The following is a 26,088-nucleotide window of genomic DNA, read 5'->3' as shown; positions in this document are numbered from 1 at the left end:
AGTGTAAAAGTGTGCATGTGTTTATATTGTGTGCATGAGTTTGGTTGAACGTGTGGATGAGTGTATGATTTGTGTGTGTAAATGTGTGTGTTTGGGTGAGCGTGTCAGAGTGTGCATGTGTGTGGTTGCCTACGTGTGTATTTGTAAATGGGTTTGTATTTCTGTGTGTAGGAATGCACGTTGTGGGTGTTATTTGTATACATGTGAGTGCATAATTTTCTGTGTGCTTAAGTATTGCGTTGTGTGTATTTGTGCGAATATATTTGTGTGTTTTGGAGTGTGTGGTGTCTGTGACTGTGTATTTGTGTGTTCCTGTTTGTATGCGTGTGAGTGTGTAATTGTGCAAACGCAAGTGTTTGTGTTGGGACTGTGTGCACCCTGTGAGTGTGCATTTGCCTGTGTTTGTGAGTCTATATACTTGTGTGTATGTGTGTGTGCGCGCGTGCTTTCGAGCGCGCGTGTGAGCGGGTGTGTGCCGTCGCCGCACGCCTCCACCTCTGCGCGAACCGCCCCTTCGCGGCCGGAGCAGAGGCAGCGGCCTGGCCGGCGGGCGAGGGAGGGACGCGCGCCGCGGTTAAGCGGGCTGCGCCGCCGTCACCGCCGCCGCGCTGACTTTGCCCTTTAAATCGGTCTCCAAGCCGATTACAGCTGATCTCCCACGTGACGTTTTACCTTCTGTCTCCCGGAGCGAGTTGCCCGAGGACAGTCCTCCACAGACTGCGGCGCGTCGCGCCGCCCCAGCCCGCCGCGGGGGCTCGGGCTCCCGCAACTTTGGGCAAAACAACGGCGGCCGGCTGCCCTCGCGGGGCCACTCTCCACGCGGGCGTCGGGGGTTCCGGAGGCTTCGCTCGGCCGGGAGGGCGGCGGTGGCGGAAGACAACGTGCCCCGACCACAGCCCGGCGCCCCTCGGACCCGCGCCGCGCCGCGCCGCGCCCGGAAGGCAGACGGCGTGCCCTGTGCGCGGCGCCCGGAAAGGGGGAGTCCTCCGCCGTCGGGAGCCGAGCGGGCGCGCCTTCGGACGAGCCGGCGGGAGATGGCCGCGAGGCAGGGGTGAGCCCCCAGCGCCCTCACCATGCAGAAGAGCGTGCGCTACAACGAGGGGCACGCCTTGTACCTGGCCTTCCTAGCCCGCAAAGAGGGCACCAAGCGCGGCTTCCTGAGCAAGAAGGCAACCGAGGCGAGCCGCTGGCACGAAAAGTGGTTCGCCCTCTACCAGAATGTGCTCTTCTACTTTGAGGGCGAGCAGAGCTGCCGCCCGGCGGGCATGTACCTCCTGGAGGGCTGCAGCTGCGAGCGGGCACTCGCGCCGCCCAGGGCCGGGGCCGGGCCGGGCGGCGCCCGGGACGCTCTGGATAAGCAGGTACCACGCGCCATCCCCTCCCCGTCTCCCTGCCTGCGGCCGCGGCAATACCCAGTTCTTCTAAGCCCAGAGGTCGAGGGCCCGATCCGACAGTGGGACCACCCTCCGAGATTTCGAGATTCCCCTGCGGCGTCTGTGGCAGGACAGCTCCCCTCCTCGGCCTCCCCATCTCCATCCCTGCCTTGTCGTGCATCTCCTTGTGATCCGTTGGAATAGGGGCTCGGCTTTATATTTTCCGAGACCCCGAAAGCTGTCGGGTCATTGCAGCTTCCTTGCTAACCTTACATTGCTTCTCTTCAACCTGTTCGGAAGGACTTAGTGTGGCGACGCGGGTTGACACCTGTTGGATTTAGATTGGCAAGACGGAACTAACTTATTTGTAAAAGTTTGGTTTCTCAGTCACCCAGCTAGTGAGTGTAGGTTTCTTTGCCTGCAGATGTTTGATCAATGGCTGTGCAGGGAACAAGCGGGGCTCCCAGGACTGACGGGCACTTTCTGTTGGTCACTTGCAATCTGTCTTTGTGGTTTATGTCAGTTTACTTTAACATTTGGCCTGCTGTGTCTAATTATGAAGGTAAATGTGTATCCGTTTCCCTCAGGATTAATATTTGGTAGCCACATTCCTGCTATGTGTAAATATGCGGGCATTTTTAAAGAACGCTTCTGTATACTTTTAAATGAATCCTTTGAAAATGAATGTGACCTTTTTATTCTGGGTCATAATTTTATTAGTTTTGCTATGTTTTGCACTTAAGGAGGAAAAAATCCTCCAGATTTAGTAACTCCCGCCCCCCCCCCCCCCCCCCCCCGCCTCCCATTCCTGCAAGTGCGGAATTTGTATTTTTTTTCAATCACCATTTCTTATTAAAGTTAAAGCAGACTAATTTTATGCTTCCAAATGTTCTCACTTTGCTTCTAGATCTCCACCTTGAGAAAAAGAGGCTGATGGTCTTTGTTGTTGCATAAAAATTTTTAGCAGCTTAATTTTCCATGTAAGTCAGGCCAAACAGCTTCTACTGCAAATCCCTGAGGGCGGCTGTGAGAGGCGCTAGGGATGGAAAGATGCGTAAGATGCCTACATAACCCCTGGGGGCTCATAAAACAATGTGTAAAATTAAGAGGAGCTAAAACTAGATCAACCAGAAGTTTGATTTTTTTCACTGTGGTTTCACTATAAATCATTCAGACTTAACTGATTAAACTTGGTATAACACTTATACATCCAAAAATTTAAAAATATTCCCTTTGGTTTTTGAGGGCATGTTGAGAGTTCTTTGAAAAACTGATTTCCAATTTTGTAGATATAGATACTGGAAATATAAGTTTAAATTTCAACTCAGGCATTTTAGAAATTAAACTGAGAGCAGGAGGAAGGGTTTTGAGGAAATAGGTAGAGACTTTTTTCAGGATCTATTTTTTTTTTTCTTTTCCATTGGTGAGGTTTTTTTTTTTTTTTAAGGCATGTGTTCCAAGGCCCATGGGAGCAAAAACCAGTAGGTTTTTAAAGTGTTATTACGTCTATACTAAAATAGGGTACTTGAAATTATTCTGAAGATACATCATTGACTCAGTTACAAATAATTTTTTCTTTTTGTGTTTATAATAATATCAGGAGATAGCCACTTTTGTTATGAGCTGGGAGTGGGGAGTTGTTACCTGTTGCACCTTAACGTGGTTGTCTGACCTGTTAACATATGAAAACCAAGATTTTTCTACTTGGAGAATATCCAGACTCTCATCTTCAGGACAATTTTCTTTATACTTTATAAAGAAATGTAACCTCCAAATAGTTTGACTTTCATGCCACTTTCTAATGGAAGTCCTAAAAAGGTCCCCTTATTAAGAATTTTTTTCTCTGTTTGTCATCATACAAGTTATGAGTATTTCTCAATCATTTATACATCTCTTTGAGGTTAGAAATTAGAACCTTTGGTGTTTGTAGTAAAACTGAGATGTAGAGAAGCAAGCACTCCGAAATGGATTAGGAGTTGGTTTGGGAAATCTGTCAGTTTGTCTTGTGTTAGACATGCTTCTGTGACTTGGGTTGGCTTAGCAGGCTGATATTTTTTGTGTAACACTGTCTGTCTGGGTGTGGTTGAAGAATGAAGAAGAAACTGCAAAGATAAGAAAAAAAAAAGTTTACCTTAAATCTACAGTTTATGCAGTTGGTTCTCTTTCAGTTAATTGGTATTGCTAATGTGCTCACTTCATCTCAGGCACCTAGACATGGTGGACCTGTGAAACTGGTGAGGTAGAGGGTGGATGTGAGGCGCTGAGCAGGGATCCTTTCAAGGTCTGCTTCTCCAAATATGCTTCTGGAACTTTCCACATATATGTCTCCATCAACCCCATAAACATACTTGAAGGTTAGGGCTTGAAACGGGAGTTCGGGAGGCAGAATGGGCTTCCTCCAGCATTTCTGTGTGACTTCTTAAAGGCAAATCTCTTAACATTTTCTCTGTTTTTTTCTATTAATGAAATCTGTTTTCAGATGTGTTAATAAAAATTAAGAGTTTGGCTAGGATGATTTCTGAGTTATCGTCCAATAATGACATCTCCTCTTTCTAAGATTATAACAGAAAGTGTGAGCTTTTTGCTGTGTACAGGATGTGAAAGACAATTTCACAAGATTTAAAGATTATCAGTCTCTGTAATAAACACTGCATCTGAGTAGTTAAGGCCAAGCAGGTGATTGAAGTGCATATTCTGATAAATCCAGTCAGCAGATGTGCAAAACTATAGAAACATGACTGCTTGAGACAAAGACGTTCTTATCATTCATATTGGAGGGCGACACATTATAATGACAGTGACAGTTGATGTAATTCTTGCTATAAAATGCCTCTAATCATTCTTGCCAGTTTAAATTCTATTTCTCCTTCAAATAATTTAAAAATTCTAATTAACTGTGGTAAGTTATAAGAAGAAAACATTCATTGGTTTGCTTCTTCTAAATAATAATTCAAAGTAAGTTGGTTGACAAAAGAAAATTAAGGTTTTTTCCTTTTTTCTTCTTTCCTTCCATCTTTCCTCCCTTCCTCCCTCTCCTCCTTCCCTTCCTCCCTCCCTCCTTCCTTCCTTCCTTCCTTTCTTTGACCATTTTATCTTAAACTGTTTCCAGTTAAGAAGAAAAAAGAAAGGTATTTTTCACTTTCCAAATGTGCATAGGTTGAAGGAATATTTGCATTGCTCCGTTTTCTCAATAGTGTCCCAAGATTTCACTTTGGTAGGTCCTTGGGAGATTGCAAGGCTCTCTTATCAACCTTCTATAGCAGCTATTTCTTAAGGATAGTTATGGTGATATAATCAAAATGTGTTCAGTTACGGAAAATTTTAAGTGATATTCATTTTCTCGAAAATGTGTGTTGGTGGTACTTCTTTCTAAAAGAGCTCCATTTATGGAAAATGAAAAACTTACCTTTTGTTCCAGGTGAAGGTGTTTAAGGAGGAAGGGAATTTGTATGTAGTAAGTACCTTCTGTGTGCCAAGCTCAGTGTTATCTTCCATTATTGAATCTAACTTGAACCTCACTTCAGCTCTTGGAGACTGGTAATGTTCTTTCATTTTTACCTATGATAAGACTGAGGCTTAAAGAGTTTTAGGAGATGACCAAAGTCCAACTCTAGGTAAGAAGATTGAATAATCTTGAAGAGTGCCTTACTAAGGAGACTATTTAAATCCACTGAGGTTCAAGAAATTTCAAATTTGGGTGGAATAGCGGCTGGGGTTGTAGTATGTGAATCACTGTTTTGTTTATTCTTATTTCCCCTTAAAAACCATTTACAGGACAGGTTCGATTCTTGAGAAATACAATTGCAGACCATTACATTTTCAAAGAAAAATGAGATTTATGTTTAAACAGTTTTACATGGCATTCGTTTACTTCAGTAAGGAATCTTTAAAAATATTTGCTCTGAGGGTGAAAATACACATCCCAATTAGCCTGATCTGTTTAAGTGGTTGTATCTGTCTCTCCTGCTAGCAGGAGAGACATACAGGAACAAAGCCATCTTTACTCTTATTTTCCTGGGAATGTTAAGTGGTCTATTCAGCCTGATTTCAGTTGTTTCATTGGGGGTGGGTGGTGGGTGGGTGGGTGGAATATCTCCTTAGTTCTGGAGGTTTAAAGTAGTAGATACTTGTCATATTAGTGCTGAATTAAACATGTTGATTTAATTTTAAAGGGATTAAGGGTTATGTGATTTCCCCTGTCACCTCATTTCTAGCCAGTCATTTTAGCCTTCCAAACTTGTCCACCAGCAGAAGATTTTAATCATTTTATCAAATTAGGCAGAGCTGCACGTAAGCCCTGAAATATTTGTAGAGGGTGGGGAGTGTAGATCATGGGTTTTTGTTCCAGTTCATGTTGTTTAATTGAAGTATAATAACAAACTCAGTGTCTCCTTTTCAGTGTTTGCTTATTGAACACAAATAAAGGGCAAATGGAATAAAAGTATTTGTTAAATCTTGTAAAACGTTTTAAAATGTAATTTAGGAAAGAAATGACTTATCACTTGAACTTTGTAATCATTCTTCCAATTTAGATTTAAATGAAGAAAAATAACCTATGGATTAGAAAAATATAGTTCTTTTAATTTTGACTACACACTAAACCTTACTATTTATATTATTGTACTTATCGTTAAGAATTCTACATAGAAAAATGCATCTTTGATGTGACAGATGTACATAAAAATGAATTTTTATTGGGACAAGTATTTTTCTGTGGGTTTTAATAAGTGAGCGCTAAATGTACTACTAAATGGTGGAAAATATTTGTAGAGTGATAACAAATTTTTTACTTTCAGGAATTAAAAACTAGAGATATTTTTCTTTCATTGGATGATAAGTCCTAAAGCATGTATGATAAGCAAATGTTTCTGGTTTTAGCAAGCAAATATTAGTAGTTTGTTAAAACAGTTGTTGGTATTGCTGTTTGTTTAATGCAGATTATACTTTTTAATTGACCTTGTCCATATTTCTCAATAAATATGCATGCTACATCAGTATAATTTTAATTTTGTAGAATAGAAAAAGCTAGTATTTAAGATTATTTTGTAATGAAATAAACCATATTGACAAGTAATATGGATTCACTCAGGTCTGAAATCCTAATTTCACAGTTTTAAAGTAGCTTTATGTTTTTATGCCTGTTTATTTGTCCTATAAGAAAGGGATAGGGGCTTCCCTGGTGGTGCAGTGGTTGAGAGTCCGCCTGCTGAGCAGGGAACACTGGTTCGTGCCCTGGTCTGGGAAGATCCCACATGCCGCGGAGCAGCTGGGCCCGTGAGCCATGGCTGCGGAGCCTGTGATCCGCAATGGGAGAGGCCACAACGGTGAGAGGCCCGCGTACAGCAAAAAAAAAAAAAAAAAAAAAAGAAAGGGATATGTGTGTGTATGTTGTGTGTATGTTTATTGAGTTTATCTTCCATCATTAAATATTAAACATTTGTTATACAGTTATATATGTTGGAGTTTATAGGTTTTTATTTGTGTCATTAAGACATGTATTTCAAGACATGAGTTGTAAATCCAATCGGTGTACAATTTGGGGTGCTTTATTATACAGGACTAATGATTTTAAGTTAATCATGGTATAAATTCCTCTCTGAAATTAGTTTATCTTAATTCAAGACTATGTATAGTAAAATCTTAGTTAATATTGAAACAAAACTAGAAACGGTATTTGTTAGGTATCAGTATAGCACTATGGTAAATGTTTGGTTACTGTATAATATTTTGCCATTATTCTAAAAATTAACCATTATTCCAGAATTATTCATTACATTTCAGTTGGTGTAATTTTCAAATATTAGCTGATTGTGAAGTTAGAAATACATTATTTTGGCTCCACCAAAGGGTATATTTTACCATTTTTGCCCAAGGAATTCAAATATGATTGTGTGTATATTTGAGGGGGGAAAAACCCAAACAGCAAGTTTTCCTTTTCCTTTTACTTGAGAAAACATTGGTATCATAAAGTGGAACAAGGATGCAGAAAACACACACTTGTGAAAACACAAGTTCTCACACTTTTCCTTTTTACTAACACTGGAAAAACTTAACTATTCACGAAAAATGAAGATTCAAATCATTTTTCTTAAAACTCCTCATAGTGAATACAAAATGCTTCAAATATACTTTTAGGGAGACGGCAGAAAAAAAACCAAGTTTGAGTTGATCTGTGTTTATTTAAATAATATTTCTTTTCTTTTTTTTTTTTTGCGATACACGGGCCTCTCACTGTTGTGGCCTCTCCCTTTGCGGAGCACAGGCTCCGGACGCGCAGGCTCAGCGGCCATGGCTCACGGGCCCAGCCACTCCGTGGCATGTGGGATCTTCCCGGACCGGGGCATGAACCCATGTCCCCTGCATCAGCAGGCGGACTCTCAACCACTGCGCCACCAGGGAAGCCCCCTATTTCTTTTCTTTTTGAACTGTAAAGGAAGAAATGAGAAAGTTGGGGAGGGCTGTATAAGTTACAGCATCAGAGTACATACAGTAAGTTAATGAAAAATAGAATTCTCGTAAGATCTGAGAAGATACAAATAAAACAACCTTAAGAAAAGCCATGCTTAAAAATAAAATTTATTGACCCTTTAGTGCTTCATTTTTTAAAATGTAGGCCATAATTTCTTTTATTAGCTCTTCCCATACTTACCATTGTGACATTGCTGAGACCAATGATGATGATGGAAACAGCCAGGGATCTGAGGGACCCTGGTTACTGGTATTCGCATTCTTTTCAGGTTCCTAAAATGTTTTGTTTTGTCATTTTCTGATTTAATGTAGACAATGCCTGATTCATTTCCCGAACTGTATTTATGAACTCATGCCATTTGTGTGACTAATGTAAACAGGAGGGTTAGTGCTGTCAAATAGAGGGACGACTGGAAAGCTAGGAGGTTTCCTGGGTTAGAAATGTGGGAATGGGGAGGTAGTAGCCTGGCCTCAGGCTCACTGTGGAGCATCATAACTCTTTACAGAAGGAGTCATAACAACATAATGTCAGTGATGCATAGGTATAGGAGGCCACTCACATCCAGTATGAATTTGCTTTCTTTTCAGTTTAAGAATATCACTTTCCAGGTCAGATGGTAGTATTGTGTATGGTTCCGTTCAGGAGTTAAACCGCGGGGGTTTCAGTCTCCACTCAGCTGCTTACCAGATACATGATGAGCAATTTCTCTTTCTAAGCCTGGACCCCTGCCTGTGTTGGGGATCACGATAGTACCTACGTCATCCAGTTGTTGGGAGACTCATAGGCAACAGTCCATGCCAAGCTCTCAACACAGGGCCCAGCACATACGTAGCACATTTGTCAGCTGGTGTTTTTATTACTCCCTTTCTAATATAATTCTTTTTTGATTTTCTTCTTGTTGCTTTCATTACTAGGGTCACTTAGGTGTTTTTTTCCTTCCTTCCTCTTCAAAAAATACTTTTAATTTAACACAGACAAAATAGAACAGTTTAGGGAACACCAATATACTCATCGTAGAGCTTCAACAATCTTCAGCTTTCTTGTTATCTCTGTTTTTCTCCACACATGCCTTTTTTGTTGTTGTTGAACTATCTTAAAGCAAAGCCCAGACATCATTATTTCACTTGTAAATAAGGAAGTTTTTGGTTTTTGGCATAGCTCTTGTTTGGCGCTGAAGATTGTACTAGGTGTAGCTCTGAAAAGAACGATCCAGGAAATAGTTTGTAATGTGTTTCTCTTTTAATGTGTGTTACTGTAATTGTCATCATCTTTTTGTTTCTTTGATATCATTTTAAAGGAGAAAGCTTGAGACAGTAGTTGTGAGGACATAAAGGTAGTAGAATTAGCTTTTAAATAAGTTCCGGCATGTTAAATCCTAAAGAAAAATTTGAAATCAGTTTTTAACCATGATCATGGCGTAAAGGTATTTTCATGATTTGACCACACTCTAGAAGAAATTAAATTATTGGTGGTTCTGTTACTGAGGGATCTTCTTTTCTTTATTGAAGTGCATTTACCAAACTCTTCCAGCAGCTGGAAGAGTCTTGTTTAGAGTTGAGTGCTTTCTCCTCTGATGCCATTAATGCTTCTCATCGCTCAGTATTTTGCATAGTTTTGCAACAATCAGGATGTCATCCATAAATCAGTGTTTCATCCATCTTTCAGAATCAATTCTGAGACCCAACAGTAGGCAATGCTATTTTAAGGCAATTACTAAGGTTTCATTAATCAAGTGTGCAGTTTGCTTTCTCTAGTGTTGCTAAGCTTTTCTAGGTGAGTTGGTCTGTCTCACATGATTATTTGCCTTAGGCTCTTTTTTTTTTTTTTTTGCGGTTCGTGGGCCTCTCACTGTTGTGGCCTCTCCCTTTGTGGAGCACAGGCTCCGGATGCGAACGCTTAGCGGCCATGGCTCACGGGCCCAGCCGCTCCGCGGCATGTGGGATCTTCCCGGACCGGGGCATGAACCCATGTCCCCTGCATCGGCAGGCGGACTCTCAACCACTGCGCCACCAGGGAAGCCCTTGCCTTAGGCTCTTTTGATTGCAAGGGAGAGATATGAACTCAAGTTGTCTTGAATAATGGGCACCTCTGTGTGTGGTGGGGGACAGCGGGAATATTGTAGGGCAATATAAGGGCAAGTACCGCTCTACATTTATTGTGACCTAGCTGTGCTTTGGACATTGGTACTGGCTAACATGTTTTTCAGTGCGTTTATGCGTCTTTGGTTACTTACTGCCTCTGTTTTCTCATAATTTCTGCTTCCCCTCCTTCAGGCTGCTGTGCCCCTCGTGATACTGACTCAACATATTGTGGCCCCTTTCTCTCTGCTTTTACTGCTTCAGTTCTCACTGCAGCATCTCTTATTCACTCAGTATATTCAAGCTCGTCTTTCTGTGAGAGAGAATCTGATCGACTCAGTTCACATTTTGGGGGCTAGACAAGACCATTGGTCTCTGACCGGTCCATAAATTGGCTGTCAAACAGCAGGGACTGTGGGTGAGGGATTTTCATGGAAAGTTTGGTGGGCGTGAGAGACATTATTATTGACATGTCCAGTGTATTCATCAAGCTAGTAAATATTATTTTCACCAACTAATATTTATGCATTTAAGCCACCTTCTTTTCCTTCAGTAGTAGCTGCACATCCTTACCTTACCAATAAGATCTTTCCAGTAAGGCAGTTTCTGTCCTCTGGTCCTGATAGGCCTCCTGTGTTGCTAAGGGTTCATGTTCATAATTTCTCTTTACTTTCTTAATACTTTAATATTAAAAATTATTTGAATGTTGTTCTTTTAACAATAAGCATATTTTTCAAAGTATAGCATACATATAGAAAAGTGCACAAATCGTAAGTGTGCTGCTTCCTGAATTCTCACAAAGTGAATATATTTTTGTAAGCAGCATCCCGATCAAGCCATGGACATGATCAGCCCTCCAGAAACTAACCTCATGTCTATTCCTCTTCAATGCTCCTCCCCATGGGTAGCCACCATCCTTACTTCTAACATCATGGATTGCTTTTGCCTGTTTTTGAACTTTGCCATTGACTCATGCAATAAGTACTCTTCTGTGTCAGACTTCTTTCCCTCAACATCACATCTGTGAGATTCGTCGATGTCTTTGGGTGTTGTGATTCATGCCTTTTCAGTTTCTTTGTAGTGTTCCACTGGATGAGTATACAACAGCTCCTTTACCCATTCTTTATCTACTGTTGATGGAGCACTTGGATTGTTTCCAGATTGAAGCTATTACAGATAATATGGCTATGGAAATTCTTGTACAGATATTTTGTGCACGTACATGTATACATTTCTGTTCGGTATATACCCAGGAATGAACTTGTTGGTTCATGGGACTTACTTATATTCAACTTCAGTAATTACTGCTAAACAGTTTTCTGAAATAGGTATATCAATTTATGTTCCCGCTAGCAGTGTATAAGAATTCCAGGTGCTCTACATTCTTGCTAATACTTGGTATTATCAGTCTTTTTAGTTTTTTTTTTTTTTTTTTTGTGGTACGTGGGCCTCTCACTGTTTTGGCCTCTCCCGTTGCGGAGCACAGGCTCTGGACGCTCAGGCTCAGCGGCCATGGCTCACGGGCCCAGCCGCTCCGCAGCATGTGGGATCTTCCCGGACCGGGGCACGAACCCGCGTCCCCTGCATCGGCAGGCGGACTCTCAACCACTGCGCCACCAGGGAAGCCCCAGTCTTTTTAGTTTTAAGCATTCTAGTGGGTGTGTAGCAGTATCTCATTTTGGTCTTCATTTTCATTTCTCTGATAATTAGGTTGAACAGCTTTTCAGGTATTTCTTGACCATTTGATTGTTCTCTGTTTTGAAGTGCTTGTTCAACCTTTTGCCCATTTTTTAAAAAATTGAGTTGTCTTATTGATCTGTAGGAGTTTTAAAATATTAAGTTAAACTCTATGAATTGCCATTTTTGAATGTCAAAAATAATTGAACATCATCTTGTTCATCCTAGTATATATGAAGACACGAGTCCTTTGTCAGTTATATGTGAAATATTTTCTCCTACTCTGGTTTGCCTTTCTACTTTCTTACAGGTGTCATTTGATGAAGAGAAGTTTAAAACTTTAATGTCGTATAAACTCTCTGTCTTATTCTTTGTGGCATTTTTCTGTCCATGAAATGAATGGGGATGGGGACAGCATCCGGAGGTGCTTTGTGTAGAAGGTGCAGGAGCTGGGGCCTTCCCTTGCTGCTCTGTGGTCAAAGCAATCAAGTGCATCACAAAAGATGCAGCAGTAAGTAAAACAGAATGCACTTGCAGCAGCTTTGGACTGCCACACCAGGATGTTTGCCCTTTGGAGGAAGGCTCCAGGGGCAATTCAAAAAGACAAAAAATCATAATGTTCTTTTCTCCCTCATACCTTCTAGGGTCTGAGGTGTTCCCTCCCCAGGTGTTGGGTTGTTGCTCTCCCTCTAGAGATGCATAGATGTATATGCACCAAAGACTTGTACAAGAATTTTCATAGCAGTGTTATTCACAAAACTGGGTGTCCCATTTCAGAAGCTCTAACTTCACTTTGTTTCCGGTCATCCCCAACTTGCACCTACACCTTTCATCTGGAAGGGTCAGGTGCAAGAGGGACAAGGTACTTTTATAAAACTTAACCAGAGTTAAGCTTGAATCCCTGACACCCCCTTTCAGCTCTGCTGCCACCTGTAGGTTGTGTCATCTAGGCTGGCCTGGGGGTGCTGTTAAGGAAAGAAAAATGCATCATGCCCAGCGCTGGTCAAGACAGAATCCTCAGTTTTCAAAGTATATCTGTATAATGCCCTATAATTCTTCCCCTTTTGTCCTGATCATTACCCAGGAAGTGACCAAGAAGGGATGACCCCTTTCTTGGAATACCTGCACTCACTGATCAAACTGCCTTACTAAAGTATATGGACCAGGAGGGAATGAGGGAGAAAGGGTTGGACAGTCAGTCCATTGTTGAGTATACAGATTAGTTTCAAGGGCCACAATGGTGTGACTGGAAACAGCTAACCAGTAACCTAAAAAAGTATCAACAGTGGTGAGGTAGCATTGCTAGTCCTGAGAGGGCTTTGAATGTCTGGTGTAGCCAATCTACCAGGAGTGGGAGGGGTTTCACCCCTTGTGACATGGCCTCTCCCATTGTGAGACAAATGGGTCAACTTTTGGCAGGTGTCACAAGTCTGCCCTGCAGTGGTAGCCTTCTGCATTAGAAACAGAGTCAGGCTGCAGCACAGCTTGATTCCAGTTGATTCCACAGCCCTTGATTCCACAGTCCTTCCTGTGGATATCTACATGACTGATCCATACAGTTCAGTCAGCAGACATGGATTGTTCCCAGGTTCATGTTTCCAAAGAAGTGTCCCTTTAATCTTACAGTCTATCGTTTTCCAAGTGGCAGACCAAACAGCTCTGCCATTGGCACCAGCCCAAAAGTCTGAGCCCTACCCTCTGACTGGAGCAACTACCTCTGCTTTTTCTTCTGCATAGCTGACACTGAGGCTGACTAGCCACAGCACCCCAATGGATACCATTGGGTCTCAGCTTAGCCAAACCATCAGGGAACCGGGCCCAGATATTTAGGGAATTTCTGTGAATCAAGGACCCTATTGAGTCAGTGGCTTTGCCTCAGGTAACAGAGCAGATAAAGTTCCCCACAGAGAGATACTTGCTACTTTTTAAAACGTAAAGCTGAGATGCTTCTGGGGCCAGACCAGCTACATTCTTGAATATACCTTTTCCATTGAACAAACAAGGTTTTAGCCGTTCCCACCTTGTTAGTTCTTGAGTCTGAGCTGATTCATCCAAAATGGGAATTTCAGGCTGGAGAGTTACAAGACCTCTATGGGTCAGTTTTGACAAGGACTCAGCTGTAAGCTAATGGTCACCTGCATGCCTTGTAATTTTGTTTGGATGGTGGACATTGTGTGTGAAAAATCAAAGAGGTAATTTTAGGCTCTGCATGATGTGTTTTCCTTCAGAGAAGGTTTACTTTTGCTTTCTTGCAGGCATTAATGTGGGGTAATTTACACTAATCCATTCTGAGAATGAGCTGATGAAAGTTAGGTTTCAGGTTTGTGAGAACACTATTCCAGTTTGTCCTAATTTCTGAAGTATAGCCTTTCCAAGGTCTTATCAGGAATTCTGGGTGTTTACATAACCCCTTCTTCCTTGGTCTCTTACATGCCCCATGGGACTGCCAAAAACTCAGTGCTGATTTCCAGACTCTTAATTGCTGCTTTCTGCCTGGTCTCTTAGCCTCTTGGCTCTGTACTACTTAGAAATTGGCAAACTCCTTGAGTGGAACAACTTCAAAGACTGTCAGGCCCACTAGTTGACTTCCCTTCTCTAAGGTGTCTTTACTCCTTAGATACCTTAGACCTTAACAAGGTCCTGGCTGCCTTGTTATCTCACTGATGCTTTCAAATGGATTATTTTGTGTATGTGTGTGTGTGTGTGTGTTGTGTGCAGCTTTTCTAATTGTTCTTAGTGTGTGTGTGTGTGTTGGAGTGGTAGGTGAGGGTCTGTAACAAGCTACCTGGTCATTACCACTTAGAAATGAGTTTTAATAGTGAGTCTAAACATGAGTGAAACTCCTTTCAAAGCAGTGGAAAAGTTATCTTGTTTCTTTTCTCTGGAAATTTATCTGTTAATTACTTCTAATTCAGTAATGATAAAATACTAAGAAGTCAAATCACAACTAACCCTTGTTTTATCAATTTAATTCAGAACATCTTTGAATATGGTGTTTTTGAAGAAAATAAAACAAAAAATTCATTTTGTAGTCGTAAGATTTTTTTACAGATGTTTATCTTTATACCACTACCGAGTGCTGAGGTGTATATTTTGAGGGTACCGTGGTGTAAGTCCCATTTTATTCCTAACATAGTAGATTTAGTTTAAACTTTTAGATTGTCTTCTCATATCTGATGTCTGTCTACCATCTATCTAACTATGTGTGTATGTATACCTGTCTATCTATCTATCATCTATCTATCTTAGTTGATGAGTGTTTAATTTAAAGCAGTCATCTTTCTCCAGGCATAAGTTAGCCCTTTTTTCTTGGAAAGTAAAACAAAGTAAAATTAGACTATTTCATTTAGGATACTAATTTGTTAGTATTTTATGAATATTGTTTTGTATTATACAATTGTAAGAGTTACCATTAAATGCTGATTTGGGGTTAAAGAGCCAAGCACTTTACATATATTATCTCATTTAATCTTCACAACCATCCCGAGATATTGGTATCCTCTTTATTTTACAGATAAGAATACTGAGGCTTTAGTGGTTTAGTAATTCTCCCAGGGAAGAATTTTACTAAGTGGCAAACTTAGTTAATAGAGCCTAGTTTAGTGACTTAGCATTTGTTGATCTTGGCCCTCAACTAGGAGCTAGAAATATATAACCAGGAGGGAAAAGTTTTTGTCTTCAATCTCATTCTTCTCTGCCTTGGTACATTTGCAGTTTAGGTGGAAAACTTCTCAGTCTGATCTGGCCACGTTCATAAAGCCCATAAAGTAAGTTATAGCTTCCACCCGAGGAAACTATATGTTATATATGTTATATGTCAACAGGCAAAGCTATGGACCCATATTTATCCAAGGGAAGCATTTGAACCCGTTTATGTAACCTCTATAATCTCTGTATGCTTGGCCCTGTGCTGATGTGGAGAGTGGGGTGTTGGGGAACAGGTCAGTCTGTTTCCAAAGCATCCCTGTCTTTCTCCCGTGCTGCTGATTTCCAGCACAGGCTTCCTTCTTGGTGTCTGCTTAGCACCTTGAGGGGCCCAGTGTTGAAGATGTAGAAGACGTAGCCCTCCCTGCCATTTCTGACCTTGCCTATGCTATGTCTCTTGACTCTGATAAGATCGCTTATGTTTTGAAGTGAGTCCGCATCCTCAGTGCTTTGATTTATGCTCCTGCTTTTTGGCCACTAGGTCTAACTGGATTGTAGTCTCTCCTGACCCAGAGCAGCAAATACTGTTGTCTGAAACATGAGGCAACTGAGAATGGTACTTGCAACTTGTGCCATCAGTGTCAATGTGAGCAAAGGAGAAGGCATTTATATGTACTCAGTCTTTGTGTTCCAGGCCAAAGTATCTTCTTGTATTTGTTTTGCTGGCAAGTTTCACCTGTTGTCTCTGGAATTGTGCAGTCAAATGGTTGAACTGTAGCAACTTGTGATTCTAGTGCCTTAGCTGTAATTTCCTCTGTGAATGTTATTAATCCAAGTTCATTTTCCACATGCGAGTTTAAGCTGAGATCATCCTTCTTCCTGTTCTCCTGCCATGTCCTTGTCTTACAGCGCTGAAGATGCAATGGCATGCCATCTGGTTAAACGGTACAGAATGCCCAGTACATTGAGGTGAAGTTCCCGAGTTCAAGTTCTAGATTCACCTTTAACAATGTATGGATTCTGAGGCTTAACCGTTTCCTCATCTGGAAAATGGGCATGATAATTCCTACCTTGTAAAGAAAGTGGGAATATTAAATTAATTGAGGCAATCTATATGAGAAGTGTTTTGTAAACTAAAATGCTACAAGAATATTACTTTTAAATTCTTTACAATTATATTTTTTCATTTAAGTGAGGGCCGTTTAAACAGCAGATTAATTGAAAGTTTGCTTACTGCAGGTGTGTGTTCTGTTCATTTTATCCATTTGGAGAACCAGACGGCTTCTCTGACTAGTTTGTCGGCATCTTTGTGAGCCCAAGTTTCTTAAGTTCTATGGAGAATATTTAGTGGATGACAAATTCCTCAAGAAATAGTTGGAAGATTACTTTTACTAAGTGCAGGAGAATATTACCTAAATAGATCAGTGAAGAAAATTTTTTTTGTCATTTAGATACTTTCTGTTGTATAGATCCTTCTGACTGTAATAAATAGTAAATATAGTAAAGTGAGATTAATAGGTAGTTTTTCTGAAGAAAAATGTAGCTAAATTGGTATTTGTGCTTTAAAAGTTCCGTTTTTTACAGAGAGTGTTTAAAATGTATACTGAAAGATAAATAAATCCACAGCTTACATATTTTTCTCCCTTTTGGTATAAATTGCCATGTAAACAGAACATTTTTATTTTTATTATTATTTTGTTGGTTGTCCTAACTTTTGAAAAAAAATTTTATTGGTGTATAGTTGATTTGCAATGTTGTGTTAATTTTAGGTGTACAGCAAAGTGAATCAGATATATATATATATATATATATGAATATATATATATATATTCTTTTCAGATTCTTTTTCCATATATGTTATTACAGAATATTGAGTAGTGTTCCCTGTCCTATACAGTGGGTCCTTGTTAGTTATCTGTTTTATATATAGTAGCGTGTATAAGTTAATCCTAACCTCCTAATTTAGCAGAACATTTTTAAAGCAATTTTTAATTCATAAAAGTAATGTTTCTGGGGATCTAAAGTACACCATGGGGACTTCCCTGGTGGCGCAGTGGTTAAGAATCCGCCTGCCAATGCAGGGGACACGGGTTCAAGCCCTGGTCCAGGAAGATCCCACAGGCTGCGGAGCAACTAAGCCCATGCGCCACAACTACTGAGCCTGTGCTCTAGAGCCCATGAGCCACAACTACTGAGCCCATGCGCCTAGGGTCTGTGCTCCGCAGCAAGAGAAGCCACCGCAATTAGGAGCCCACACACCGCAATGAAGAGTAGTCCCTGCTCGCAGCAACTAGAGAAAGCCTGCCTGCAGCAACGAAGACCCAACACAGCCAGAAATAAATAAATAAATAAAGTACACCATGGTGACTATACGATACAGTATTGTATACTTGAAATTAACTATGAGAGTAGATCTAAAATGTTCTCACCATGCGCATGCGTGCACACACACACCCCACAGACACAGTGGTTACTATGTGAAGTGATGGATTTGTTAGCTAACCTTATCATGGTAATCATTTCACAACACATAATATATCAAATCATCACGTACACTTTAAACTTACACAATGTTATTTGTCAGTTATATCTCAATAAAACTGGGGAAAGAAAGGAAATCAGTGAATGGATATAGATAGTATATATTTTCTGATTCCATGAATTATGTATAGAAGTGATTTGTTATTCTTGAACCATTGTAGCCTAAGTGGATACCAGTCAAAATACCTGCATTCTTATTCCAGTTCTTTGAGAGAATAATTAAGGCATATATAATTTCTTGAACATTTGGTCAGGGATAAAAAACAGAGCTTGTTTGTTTGTAAATAATTGAGTGTAAAGGTCTGAGGTTTATGATCTTGAAACTGTCTTGCTAGTGTCTCAGACACTAGCTCATGAACCCAAATAGACCTCTACATTAACTAATATCTAATCTTCTATTTTTAATGCAGTTGCAATAGAAATTTAAATTATTATTATTAATTAAAAATTAAATGATATAGGTGTGTAACTCTAGCTTTCAAAATGCATTCACATATATTATCCATTTGATTTCTTAATAACTCTATATTACTTGTGTTTCCTTTACAATTTCTAACTTTTTAGGCACATTATTAAACTTATTAATGAATTATAAAATTCATTCGCTCAAAAAAGGAGTAATGTTTTTGTGTAAAATTTGAAACTCAGAGAACTGAAAAATAAGAAAATTAAAATTTCCTGAAATCCCATTCCTCAGAAAAAATTATGTATTGAATTGTTGGAGGATTTCCTTCAAGAGTTTTTTTTCAGTGTATGAATATAATAAATAGACATTTCTAAAGTGGAGCATAATCAAGATCATATTTTATGTATGTAGAGTTTTGGATCTTGATATTTTTTAATTGAACATTATATTGTGAACATTTTGTTTGCCAGTAAATATCTTTGAAAACATTATTTTAAATTACTGTACAGCATTCTTTGTCCCACAGTTGTAAACATTCTTCTGCTGTTGGATCTTTAGGTTGTTTTAATATTATAAAGTTTTGCTTTGGTATAGTAAGTAATGCTGCAGTGAACATCAGGATGACATTTGTGAACAAATTGTCAGGGCAGGTGGAGGCATATGCAAACAAATTAACAAATAAAAAAGCAGGAAGTGATAGGCAGCCTTTTAACTCTGACCATAAGGGTATTTTCCCCAACTTCTCCACCTTAGTTAAAAGCTGTTTTCTCTAATAAATGCCCCACTTGCATTTCAAGGTCGTTTTGTAACTGGTTAAAAACCCAACATAAAATGTGAATTTCTGGAATGGAAGTACAATCTCATCTGGGAGTAAAATATAGAAACAAATATGGCCAAATATGGTAGTCTAATTTTGGGAAATAAAGCTGTAGACCTATGAATGATTTTTGGTGGGATTTACTTTTCCTAGGGGGTGTTTGTTATGATTAGAGTGCCTAGGATCATGATAAGTGAGTTCCATTTGAATGCATAAAGTAGAAATGCCTAAAATCACCGTATTCCATTGATTTTAAGTATATTTGGATTATAATGTTTTACATTTTCTGAAATTAGAATGTGTTTCCTATCAATGTGCATATTTGGTTGATGTGGTAATCCTTTTCCTATAAACTTTTACTAATTTATGTTGATTTTATAATACCATTATAGACACAAAGAAAAGTGGGAGGTTCCAAACTAAGATACTTGACATTTGTTTGTGTTTTCAGTGCTCTTTGCTTTTTTTTTTGCGGTACGCGGATCTCTCACTGTTGTGGCCTCTCCCGTTGCGGAGCACAGGCTCTGGACGCGCAGGCTCAGCGGCCGTGGCTCACGGGCCCAGCCGCTCCGCGGCATGTGGGATCTTTCCAGACCAGGGCATGAACCCGTGTCCCCTGCATCGGCAGGTGGACTCTCAACCACTGCACCACCAGGGAAGCCCTATGTGGTTTTTTTAAAAGAATTTTAAAAAAATTAACTAATTTATTTTTGACTGTGAAGGGTCTTAACTGTGGCACACGGGATCCTTCGTTGCAGTGCACGGGCTTCTCTCTAGTTGTGGCTCACGGGCTCCAGAGTGCGCAGGCTCAGTAGTTGCGGTGTGGGATCTTAGTTCCCTGAGCAGGGATTGAACCAGCATCCCCTGCATTGCAAGATGGATTCTTAACCACTGGACCACCAGGGAAGTCCCTGCTCTATGTGTATTTGCAAGAGTATAGAGGTATATGGATGTCTATATGGTATCATATGCTGGGGGCCTTTGACCTTTTTTTTTTTAACATCTTTATTGGGGTATAATTGTTTTACAATGGTGTGTTAGTTTCTGCTTTATAACAAAGTGAATCAGTTGACCTTTTGATAATAATTAAATATAAGGATAGGGAATATCATGACCATGTGAGAAAGAGGAAAATTCAGTGCTTGGTTTTTGAAGTGCTTAACTCTAATCTTATCTTCGTTGTTATCTCTTCCTGCAGCCCCTCTAAGCCACACGATCTTTGATTACTAAAATTCAAGATGTTGCTTCTCCATACAACTGCACAATTATCAACTTTTTTGGCAGTGAGTCTTCATTTTACATATTTTTCCGTTGTGGTTAGAGAATGGCAAATTTGATATTTCTAGCCCATCCTTAAATTGGATTGTGTTAATCACCTTTTGTGATTTAAAAAGACCAGAACAAAACAATGAAACCCTCCCTGGTTAGGATACTCATTCTTTCCTACCTTTAATGTTGTTAACATTCCCTCTTTGGGCTTATTATCCTTTCCACTGATAACATCTCTCGTATTCCTGGTGTCCCACCAGCCCACCCCCATCATGCCTCTCCCTGTGTCTTTTGATAATGAGAATAATTTTGGCCCCAAACAGAACTTCTGAAAGAATGCCATTGATCTTCTTATGTCCCTTATTTTAAAACTTGTACACTGCTGTGAATTTAAATAAATGGGCTTTCTGGTTTTGTTGTTTAGACAAAACATTAATATATTTATTCTTATTGAGGTATAGTTAATTTACAATGTGTTAGTTTCAAGTGTATAGCAAAGTGATTCAGTTATATATATGTGTGTGTGTGTGATATATATATATATATATATATATATATATTCTTTTTCAGACTCTTTTCCACTGTAGGTTATTACAAGATATTGAGTATAGTTCCCAGTGCTATACAGTAGGTCATTGTTATTTACCTATTTTGTATATAGGTAAATAATTTATCCTAATTTATCTGCCCCCTTTCCACCCACTATCCCATTTGGTAACCATAAATTTGTCTTCTGGGCTTCCCTGGTGGCGCAGTGGTTGAGAGTCCGCCTGCGATGCAGGGGACATGGTTTCGTGCCCCGGTCCAGGAAGATCCCACATGCCGTGGAGTGGCTGGGCCCGTGAGCCATGGCTGCTGAGCCTGCACGTCCGGAGCCTGTGCTCCACAACAGGAGAGGCCACAGCAGTGAGAGGCCCGCATACCGCAAAAAAAAAAAAAAAAAAAAAATTTGTCTTCTATGTATGTGAGTCTATTTCTGTTTTGTAAATAAGTTCATTTGTATCATTTTTTTAGATTCCACAAATAAGTGACATCATATGATATTTGTCTTTCTCTCTTTGACTTACTTCACTTAATATGATAATCTCTAGGTCCATCCATGTTGCTGCAAATGGCATTATTTCATTCTTTTTTATGGCTGAGTAATATTCCATTGTATGTACATGTACCACATCTTCTTTATCCATTCATCTATTGATGGACATTTAGGTTGCTAGATGAAACATTTTATTTGAAGATTATTTTAGGGTCCTGGAAGGCAAGTTTGTTTGGAGGCTCTCTGTCACATTGAATAAAGGAGGAAAATCCATTGCCTTTTCACCTGGCAGTCTTGTTGGCTGGCGAAGTAGGATGCTTCCAGAGAGTCCACTCACCACACCCCCTGCGCACCCAGTTCCCAAATTTCTCAGGATTGCTGCTCATGACATCAGAGTTAAACCCAACCAAGTGTTTCCTAGATACTTTCTAATCTCTTTTGCACATTTGTCTAAAAGTTACTTAAAGTTTTGGAGCTGTGTTTTTATATATCAGTAGTGTTACTGTAGTCCCAATACACCAACACTATTTACTTACACTAGTTACAAAGTGAAAACCTTCCGTTTTTCTTAAAAGATTTTTTTGATGTGGACCATTTTTCAAGTCTTTATTGAATTTGTTACAATATTGCTTCTGTTTTATGATTTGGTTTTTTGGCGGCAAGGCATGTGGGATCTTAGCTCCCTGACCAGGGATTGAACCCACACCCCCTGCACTGGAAGGCGAAGTCTTAACCACTGGACCGCCAGGGAGGTCCCTGCTATTTTAGATTTTATTAAGACTTGTTTTTGTTATTGTTCATACTGTTTGGCTTAATTGATATCACAGCATGGGTTCCAAGTTTTCTAGGACAATCTTGATCTAAAATATTCTATCTCTGTGGTCCCATGAGAGCATTTGGGTTTTCAGGTCATGAGGTCATGATTTGCTTTGGAAATTACAGTACCTGTACTTCCTGGTAGCTTTGAAAAAATTTATGAAACACTGGTTAGACTCTTAAATGGCATTCTCAGCAGTACATATGGTACAGCTGAGATGGAAAAGAGACTCTTACAGTAAGAGTTGTATTTGTTGTTACTGAAGCTTGTGGATGCACGTGTGTGTGTGTGTGTGTAAGAGGTATCCCAGACAGTTGCTTTCTCCTTCTAAAAAGTGCTTTTTTAAAACAAAGTTTCTAGTTTCAATGGGAAAATTACAATATTAAATTTGTCTTCAGAGAACAATTACTTAAGGGATAAAGTGTGTCATAAAGGGAAATAGAAGTTTGACCATGAATTAATTCACTAGCACTGGGGCATTACAGTGATGTGACTCATGCTATAAAATGATAAATCAGGACAAGCGTTAGATTGGCTTTTCTGCCCATGAAGGCTTTAATGTATATTCTCACCTCAGGTGTCTTTGGGAGGCCTGAATGTCCTCACAAGCCAGATCCCCCTGCATCAGAGCCCAGGCACTTCATTCCTTCCTTTTTTCACCAAGCAGGTTTTGAGCATTTGCTGCAAAGTACTGTACTGAGGCCTGTGAATGAAGTTTCAGGTCTAGTCCCTGATCCTGCAAGTGCCTGTCTAGAGGGGAGGGTAGGTGGTGTATTTGAAGGAGTTCTCTGAGGATGTGTGAGGCTTACTAAAGGCCGTATGTGATCAGGGGGCGAGGAAGACCTTTCTGGCTTTGTGGCCAGAGAGGTTTGCAGGCACATCTGAAGTCCTTGGTCCTTGACAGAGGAACCAAGTTTAACTGGTAGAAAGAAGGAAAAGCTAAGTTCACTTTGGCTTAAGCTGGGACATTTGGGTTCAAGCTGGGAGTAGTAACATTTGGGCAAGACCAGAAAAGCAGATGGGGCAGACCACACTCATTTGCTTATAAGTTGTGGAGAGACTTGGAGGGACACCAGTGTGGGGAGGGGAGAGGCAGGGGAGAGTTGAAAAGGCAATCTGGCATGGTGTTCGTGGAAAATGGAACAAGGAAAGATGGGAGCCTGAGAAAGAGCCTAGGAATTTTGTTCTATTATTAATAAGGTTTACTGTGAGGAATTTTTCCTGATATCAAACAGGGCTTTACAAAATTAGATCAGAGCAGTATCCCTCAAAGAGAGCCATGTGTTATGAGAAATATCCACTTGTGTGCCTTGGTGTTTATCACTTGTTAAAATGGATTCACACCAGAAAAGTGTGGGAGAAAGCTGAGTTATCCAAAGTGAAGCACGTATCTTCATGACAGGATTTCTCAGAATCTTTACTATGCAAATGGCCTTGTTAATTCTCCCTTACTTGATAGTCTATTCTAGAACCAAGGTAGGCTGGCACAGTGAGCCGCAGAGACCAAGCTGTGGCACGCCCCTGGGCCTCTGTTCCTCCTCTGGCCTACTTTGGTTGCCAGCACGTTGGGGTCTTCACTGTGGCAAATGCAGGGCACCGGATGGTGGAATCTCTGTCTAGGAATCTCAGCTGCTGAGTCTCTTCTGTTCTAGCCACCTGTCCAAGTGGAAATGACCTGGGCACTTAGAAGGAGACAGAGGCTCACTGGAATCCAGGATACAGTGTCAGCAGTGTCCTTGTCTTCCTTTGGGCCAGTTGTTTTCAGCTTGAAAATGTTTCCAGTTGAGGGCACTTGGGTGCAAAGCTGCTCGCCACCCTGGATGGGCCACCCAGGCAAAAGGTGCTATTTAAGTACTTACACAATATCCTCAATTTTGCCTCTTGGCCTGCAAAGCCTAAAATAATTACTATCTGGCCCTTTACAGAAAAAGCTTGCCTATCCATTGTGGTAGCCACCAGTCCTATGTGGCTTTTAAGCACTTAGAATGTAGCTAGACTGAATTGAGATGTGCTATAAATATTTACACTTACACATTCTGGCATTTGAAGACTTGGTACCAAAAAAAAGAACATAAAACATCTCAATAATTCTTTTTTTATTTGATCAGATGGTGAAAGGATATTTTAGATGCACTGGGTCAGATAAAATGTATTATTAAAATTAGTTTCACCTCTTTCTCTTTCCTTTTTTCCATGTGGCCACTAGCAAATTTAAAATTACATGTGTGGCTTGCATTTAAGATGCACATTATATTTCTGTTGTATAGTGCTGACTATAGCATAGCACCCAAGTTTATTGCCCACAGAGCTCTTTCTTTAAGGAGTCTCTTAAATAAACCTCGTTGGTTTCTCTTGGGGCACAAGCTTAGCAAACAGAGCCCTAAGTCTATTCTAGTTTGAGGGTTTGTGTTTTGTTGACAGCTAAGCTATAGTTTAATAGATGTAAAGTCTTACCGTTAAATAAAGATACATACTTTCCTTTGTGTTTTTCCAATACAGATATATTTATTATTTTATATTTTACTTTAAATCAGGTATTCACTTATTATTCTCATTATGTATGTTTTAAACAATCTATGAGCTATATATTTCCTGTGATATAAAAATCATGAGCTTATCATGTCTGCTCTGATTCAGCAACTCCACTTCTAGCCTTCTGTCCTAAGGAAACAACTGGATGAGTATGCAAAGATGTGTATTTAAGTACTATGCTCATTATTGCCTTTAATGAAGAAAAATTGGAAATAATTTTTGATGCCTCACTATAAAGATTGATTACTTAAATTATGGAATAGCTACATAATTATATTGCCAATATAAATGATGGCAATGAATTATTAAAAAGTATTTATAGACAATCAGTATTTTAAAGAGAAATATATGAATTTGTACTTTAAAAATTCTGAAAGAAAATAGGTTCTAATTGTTCATACTGATTCTCTTTGGGGAACTTTGGGTTATCTTAATTTTCCTCATGCCTGTCTATATGGTCTAATTTTCTATAATAGACTTGTATATCTTATGTAATTAATTAAAATAATTGCTTAATCACTTTGTAACTAATGCATGAAATAGCTCCTTGAAAAAGTTCAGAATTCTTAGTGAGCATATTTATGTGGACAGGAATTCATAAAAATAGATTTTGTTGTCACATAATGAGGGATTTGAGATAAAAAGCATTTTCCCCCAGATTCCTCACATATTGCAAACAAATTGTCTTGATATTAAGGTAAGTAGTCATTGGTAGGGAGTAAAGAAGTTACTTTACCTAAAAAATAAAGTTCTTACTTGAAAACCTTCCAAGATCTACCCTGGGGTCTTCACTTCACCACAATTGTGATGGCCCGTGATTTTTCCTCTAAAATAATTTCCTGAAATTTAAAAATGCTTCATGGCTCGTTATTTTTAAGTGACCCAGCATAAGAAGGATGTGGAGGGGTGGAGTACCATGGGAACTGCTTCCAGTTAATGGAAAAATTGTTTGAAAGTAGACTAAGGTCACCAAAAGTAGCCTAAAGTGATTGCTATTACAAAGCAAAGTTTTTTGGTTTTTTTTTTTTGTTTTTTTTTTAATTCTGGCAGGCAAATACAGAAAGTGTGACTGACCCCACTAGGTCTGGATAGTTTTTGGCATTTTGTTTATTTCCATTATGAAATTCAATCCTGAGAATCAGTTGAAAATGTAAGAAAATTACTTTCACCATAGTAGTTAATAGGTGAACCCCAGCTAGCAAGCAGAGCTCTACATATGGGATTTACCTTTAACATTCACAATGTTAAACAAAGTTTCATAGAATCTATTACATGTGCTATTCTGCTATAAAATATTATATATTTTAAACAACTTATCCATCGCTTCAGCTAAATTAATGGGAAATAAGTCAACGGCAGTATGTATATTATTAAAAAATCGGTGATAGGTTCTTTAGATTATTAAGACATTAATGGAGTCAATGTTAC

The 26,088-nt window shown here is 39.7% G+C and overlaps 1 protein-coding gene across 2 annotated transcripts in view; it reads left to right on the top strand.

Moving 5' to 3' along the window:
• The first annotated feature begins 858 nt into the window (after positions 1–858).
• The window catches only part of RASGRF2 (Ras protein specific guanine nucleotide releasing factor 2), a 227,838-nt gene continuing 202,608 nt past the window's right edge, over positions 859–26,088 (top strand). For both annotated transcript variants that reach the window (XM_082836364.1, XM_082836363.1), the window contains exon 1: positions 859–1,361. In XM_082836364.1, the coding sequence (XP_082692490.1) occupies positions 1,074–1,361 (288 nt within the window). In that variant the 5' untranslated portion in view covers positions 859–1,073. The remainder of the gene's footprint in view (positions 1,362–26,088) is intronic.

The sequence above is a fragment of the Leucopleurus acutus genome (genome assembly GCF_964270905.1).
Source record: "Leucopleurus acutus genome assembly, chromosome: 3".
NCBI classification, from domain to species: Eukaryota; Metazoa; Chordata; class Mammalia; order Artiodactyla; family Delphinidae; genus Leucopleurus; species Leucopleurus acutus.
This window is presented reverse-complemented; position numbering and strand designations above follow the sequence as displayed.